At 40.4% G+C, this 6,269-nt stretch overlaps 1 protein-coding gene across 1 annotated transcript; it reads left to right on the forward strand.

Moving 5' to 3' along the window:
* The first annotated feature begins 2,106 nt into the window (after positions 1 to 2,106).
* Positions 2,107 to 3,429, forward strand: LOC125899538 (trace amine-associated receptor 13c-like). Its single transcript, XM_049593929.1, has 3 exons — positions 2,107 to 2,182; positions 2,423 to 2,462; positions 2,616 to 3,429. The coding sequence occupies exons 1-3, from the start codon at positions 2,107 to 2,109 to the stop codon at positions 3,427 to 3,429; spliced, it is 930 nt and encodes a 309-aa protein (XP_049449886.1).
* Positions 3,430 to 6,269: the final 2,840 nt, after the last annotated feature.

A 6,269-nucleotide genomic window follows, 5' to 3' on the forward strand; every position in this document is an offset into this window, starting at 1 on the left:
GACGCATGTTGGTTACTTGTGCTTTGTTTGCTCATGACCTGTCCACTGTGGCAGAAGGACAACTTCAGGTCTTCAGCTCATCCATCAAAATCCTATAATCCACTGTATCATATATGGCATTAGACTGTAAACAAAATTATCTTTAGTGTCACTGTTGATCGTCATACTGTTAAGTTATTGTCTTTTTATTAACAAGGGTTAGTTGGTAGCATAACCTACAATTTTGAAGTGCAGAGAGGATTACAAGGAAAAGGAGAAAGAAAAAAGGAAGAAGCGAAACTGTTGATTGAAGATGGGAAGGGAAGGAAAGGATGAAGATTGAGTATGAGGCAGATGAGCATGGAAACCATAGTACCTCTGTCTCTGTGGAGATAAACAGCAACAGAGGTGAGGAGGAAGGAGGGGTGAGCAGAATGGATAGAGATAAATCTTTTGTATGACAGAAAGCTTTGGTCAGACAGCTGCCAGAGTTCAGCAGCTTCTCCTCTCTGGTGATGGAGACCTTGGAGGGAATTGAACTCTGCTTTCCACAACTCCTCAACACCTCCTGCTTGAAGCCAACACGTCCTCACTTTGAATCATTGCTGATTTACATTGCGTTGTCCCCCATCTCTCTGCTCACTGCAGCTCTTAACCTGCTGGTCATCATCTCTATCTCCCACTTCAAGTACCTCAATATTTCAATAATCATGAAACTGTTAGATAGTATTAATGAGTATGACTTGATCTCAAAACTGCGAGGAAAAGTCTTTCTGCTTTATTTGAAATGATAATTGACTTTATAAAAAATGATAAATATATTGCTGGTCTTCTTCTGCAGGCAGCTTCACACCCCCACCAACCTCCTCCTCCTCTCTCTGGCTGTTTCAGACTTCTCTGTGGGCCTCCTCATGTTCTTTCAAATTGTACTCATAGATGGTTGCTGGATCTTTGGTGACATCATGTGTGCTGTGTATCAGTATCTTGCATTCATTATTACCTCTAGCTCTGTAACAACCATGATGCTCATATCAGCCGATCGATATGTGGCTATTTGTTATCCTCTGCATTACTCCACTAAAGTGCCATGCCATGCATATCACATGAAAGCGCAGGACTAGACCTTTCCAGTGAAACCACGCACATCATTGTGCTGTCATCCCATCATGCTATAAATCCAGATTAATTGTCTACAAAATAAAAACCTGACAAATTTCTTTACAGTCCATCTTGTTGTCAGTCACTTCATATAGTGAGGAATATCGTATCTTACCGCGTCTTAGGCTTGCATGTGTTTCTCCCTGTCTATCCACATTTGTAGTCGGGCTTTCAAGATGCAAATATCTCCATATTGTCCAGTTGACACTCCATCAAACTTTGTAAGACAAGACCAGCCACTTCACCTTTGCGCACCCAGACAACTGTAGCCTAATCATGCATGCGCAACCATATACACTGAGGGGGACATGTCCCCCCCAGTGCCCAAAATGCCCCCCCAATATATAACTGAAACTGAAAAACAACAACAAACTTTGTTTACTGCAAACAAAGTGGCAAATATTATCTTGGAGGACATCATTGCACTTGGTTGACTGTTTTTCTATGATCTTAGATGTAAATATTGCATGTTTCCTTCAGATAAAACACATTTTTGACTTGTGAATGAGTCAATGGAATTTCTTGAAATAATGAAAAAATACTGGCAATCATGTCCACCTGGCACAAACCACATGTTTTGGACAACAATAACTGCTGCGCTGAAACAGATCTGTATAATAACCAAACATGGTGTAAGCAAATGCAGTTTTGAAAAGATGACGCATGTTGGTTACTTGTGCTTTGTTTGCTCATGACCTTTCCACTGTGGCAGAAGGACAACTTCAGGTCTTCAGCTCATCCATCAAAATCCTATAATCCACTGTATCATATATGGCATTAGACTGTAAACAAAATTATCTTTAGTGTCACTGTTGATCGTCATACTGTTAAGTTATTGTCTTTTTATTAACAAGGGTTAGTTGGTAGCATAACCTACAATTTTGAAGTGCAGAGAGGATTACAAGGAAAAGGAGAAAGAAAAAAGGAAGAAGCGAAACTGTTGATTGAAGATGGGAAGGGAAGGAAAGGATGAAGATTGAGTATGAGGCAGATGAGCATGGAAACCATAGTACCTCTGTCTCTGTGGAGATAAACAGCAACAGAGGTGAGGAGGAAGGAGGGGTGAGCAGAATGGATAGAGATAAATCTTTTGTATGACAGAAAGCTTTGGTCAGACAGCTGCCAGAGTTCAGCAGCTTCTCCTCTCTGGTGATGGAGACCTTGGAGGGAATTGAACTCTGCTTTCCACAACTCCTCAACACCTCCTGCTTGAAGCCAACACGTCCTCACTTTGAATCATTGCTGATTTACATTGCGTTGTCCCCCATCTCTCTGCTCACTGCAGCTCTTAACCTGCTGGTCATCATCTCTATCTCCCACTTCAAGTACCTCAATATTTCAATAATCATGAAACTGTTAGATAGTATTAATGAGTATGACTTGATCTCAAAACTGCGAGGAAAAGTCTTTCTGCTTTATTTGAAATGATAATTGACTTTATAAAAAATGATAAATATATTGCTGGTCTTCTTCTGCAGGCAGCTTCACACCCCCACCAACCTCCTCCTCCTCTCTCTGGCTGTTTCAGACTTCTCTGTGGGCCTCCTCATGTTCTTTCAAATTGTACTCATAGATGGTTGCTGGATCTTTGGTGACATCATGTGTGCTGTGTATCAGTATCTTGCATTCATTATTACCTCTAGCTCTGTAACAACCATGATGCTCATATCAGCCGATCGATATGTGGCTATTTGTTATCCTCTGCATTACTCCACTAAAGTCACACATAAAAGAGTTCAAGTCTGTGTTTGTCTGTGTTGGATAGGCTCTGTCATATTTCAAAGTTTCATTCTGCAGGACATCCTGAAACAACCAGGCAGGTATAACTCCTGCTTTGGAGAGTGCATATTTGCTCTAAGCTCCTCTGCTGGACTTGTAGATGCTATTTTTACATTCATTGTTCCCCTTTCTGTTATTGTTGTTCTGTACATGAGAATATTTCTTGTAGCTGTGTCTCAGGCTCGTGCCATGCGATCTCGTATTGCGATTGTCACACTCCAGAAATCAGTGAAAGTAACTGCAAAAAAATCTGAGCTGAAAGCAGCCAGGACTCTTGGTGTTGTTGTAGTTGTGTTTCTAATATGTCTCTGCCCAGCTTACTGTTTCAGTTTATCAAATGAAGATTACAATAATTCTTCATCTTCTGCCTTTGTAATCTGGTTGTACTATTTTAACTCCTGTCTAAATCCTGTGATCTATGCCTTTTTTTACCGCTGGTTTAGAAAATCAATTAAGCTCATTGCTACACTCAAGATACTACAGCCTGGCTCCCGTGAGGCAAACATGCTGTAGGGAGACTCTGCATTGTGGCTGAAATGAAACCCTTAGCAAACAGAAAAATGTACTTGGTCATGGTGATGAGTAATTAAATACAGCAGATTATGTTCTGGATGAGTGTCTTTACACTGTACTTGTTAAAACATAATAATCTCTAATAACTTTAAATGCAAAACTGAAGCTAGTTTATTTTTTTAATATATTCTGGACAAAGCATCGTCTTTAGAATTGTGCACTCTGCAAATATCAGTGGGATGCTAGTGAGTTAAACAAGGTTGGCAGTGGTTACCCATTAATATTTCATCATTCCATGAAACTTGGAGCTGTAGTGTTACGGTTTGTCCCTGTGATTTGTATATTTCATTGTGTATTACTTTGATGCTTAGCAGTAATAGTTAGCAGTTATGCATCATTGAATACAAAAATCCACCTCCCACACTCACACAGGCCCCCTTGGTGATAGTACTTGGAGGCCAATATTATTGTTCGCTGAGGCTGTGGCACACTCATTTTTTGGGAAGATATCAGAATCTTGTCACACTAGCTTTTAGCTTTTAGACAAGGGGGCTGAAAAATACTTGTTGGTATCATGTGTTTAAAAGTGATAAAATAGCAATGAAAAATAATTTGTGATTATTATTTTTTTGTAAACAATATGATTTATTCTACATTAAATCACCTCATGGGACACCAATTACAAAACAAAACAAAACAGACACAAAAGGGGTAACAGCTACTGGGAAGCCTCTCTCACTGAGGTAGGAGGCGAACCACTTCAAGGCACTCCCTGAGACACCCACCAACTTACTGAGCCTGTCGAGCATGATATGGTGGTCTACAGTATCGAATGCTGCACTCAGGTCTAATAACACCAGTAAGCAGCATTTGCCTGCATGTGCAGCCATCATGATGTCATTAGACACTCTGAGGAGGGCTGTTTCTGTGGAGTGCTGCTGCCGAAAACCACACTGGAATTTATCTAACAGGCCTTGGGTGGTCAAGAAGGATATAATTTGGTTTGCTCCTACTTTCGCAAGGATTTTAGATATAAACAGCAGTTTGGACATGGGTCTATAATTTTTGGGTGTGGAGGGGTCTAAGCTTGGCTTTTTGAGAAGCGGCTGCAGAGTAGTCTGTTTGAAAAATGATGGAGCACAGCCTGATTTCAGGGAGGTGTTAATAATGGAGACCAAGCTAGGGCCCACAGAGCTAAAAACCTCTTTCAGCAAGGATGTTGGTAAGATGTCTAGTGGACTGGAGGAGGATTTCATGGTGCTCACTAGCTCAGTCAGATCCTGCAGAGTGATAGAGGAGAAACTGCTGAGAGAAGCCAGCCTTGATGGACAGGTTGGAGGGGAGGCAGCAGAGGGGGTGATACTAGCCCCGACACCAACAACATTAGAGGCTCACACAGAAATGCCATGCATATCACATGAAAGCGCAGGACTAGACCTTTCCAGTGAAACCACGCACATCATTGTGCTGTCATCCCATCATGCTATAAATCCAGATTAATTGTCTACAAAATAAAAACCTGACAAATTTCTTTACAGTCCATCTTGTTGTCAGTCACTTCATATAGTGAGGAATATCGTATCTTACCGCGTCTTAGGCTTGCATGTGTTTCTCCCTGTCTATCCACATTTGTAGTCGGGCTTTCAAGATGCAAATATCTCCATATTGTCCAGTTGACACTCCATCAAACTTTGTAAGACAAGACCAGCCACTTCACCTTTGCGCACCCAGACAACTGTAGCCTAATCATGCATGCGCAACCATATACACTGAGGGGGACATGTCCCCCCCAGTGCCCAAAATGCCCCCCCAATATATAACTGAAACTGAAAAACAACAACAAACTTTGTTTACTGCAAACAAAGTGGCAAATATTATCTTGGAGGACATCATTGCACTTGGTTGACTGTTTTTCTATGATCTTAGATGTAAATATTGCATGTTTCCTTCAGATAAAACACATTTTTGACTCGTGAATGAGTCAATGGAATTTCTTGAAATAATGAAAAAATACTGGCAATCATGTCCACCTGGCACAAACCACATGTTTTGGACAGCTGTGAAGTGACAGAATGTCCCACCATCATGGTTCTTACATTGCCAGATTCCAGAGAGTCTCCCCTCTTCATATATGGCAGAATATGTCAACTTCCAACTTGCTATGGTGAGATATATGTAAAAATGTAAGAATTTAGTCACACAGATTTGTTTTTTTCATTGATATAAATATTAATATAAAATACAGGCACATAGAAGGACATGAAATGATGGCAAATTTGGATAGCCCACATTGTCCTGAAAAAACAAACAAACCAAGATATAGCATGTGTATGTAGCCTTTATAATGACTGTGATATGAGCTTAAAAGTAAAGGCAGTAAAAATACCCCAAAAACGCCTAGGGCCCATAGGGTTACTTCTTTGCGTTCTAAATATAGTAATTTGCAGATTTTGATAATAGATGAAATATCCATGGTTAATCAGCCTCACTGGATCAGTTTTAAGATGAAAAACATACAGAAAACATAATGACTTAAAGTTGACTACAGGGGCGTCGTTTCAGCAAAAGCTAAGGTATGGCAATATGACATGACGTCACAGAGCTACTGATGATGGAGTTTCAAAAATATGAACTTATAAAAAAAACTTCACTTTGATGTTTGACCTGTCAGAAGTACATACTATGCTATTGAAAACTGTTTCAGAGGACATGAAGCTGTTTCTCACATTCATAATACCTCATGTCTGCATGTAATGCACGACTTGGTGAGAGCAGTGAAAACATCGGACCTATTTCGGCACATATTTCAGCACCGCAGACAGCGAGTGGACGTTTAATTA

The sequence above is a fragment of the Epinephelus fuscoguttatus genome, linkage group LG13 (assembly GCF_011397635.1).
Source record: "Epinephelus fuscoguttatus linkage group LG13, E.fuscoguttatus.final_Chr_v1".
Taxonomy (NCBI): domain Eukaryota; kingdom Metazoa; phylum Chordata; class Actinopteri; order Perciformes; family Serranidae; genus Epinephelus; species Epinephelus fuscoguttatus.

Excerpts from the sequence above, each read along its gene's own strand:
- LOC125899538 (XM_049593929.1), top strand. The coding sequence starts at position 2,107 with ATGAAGATTGAGTATGAGGCAGATGAGCATGGAAACCATAGTACCTCT. Across the intron at positions 2,183-2,422 it reads GGAGATAAACAGCAACAGAG|CTCTTAACCTGCTGGTCATC; the intron begins GTGAGGAGGAAG and ends TGCTCACTGCAG. Across the intron at positions 2,463-2,615 it reads ATCTCTATCTCCCACTTCAA|GCAGCTTCACACCCCCACCA; the intron begins GTACCTCAATAT and ends CTTCTTCTGCAG.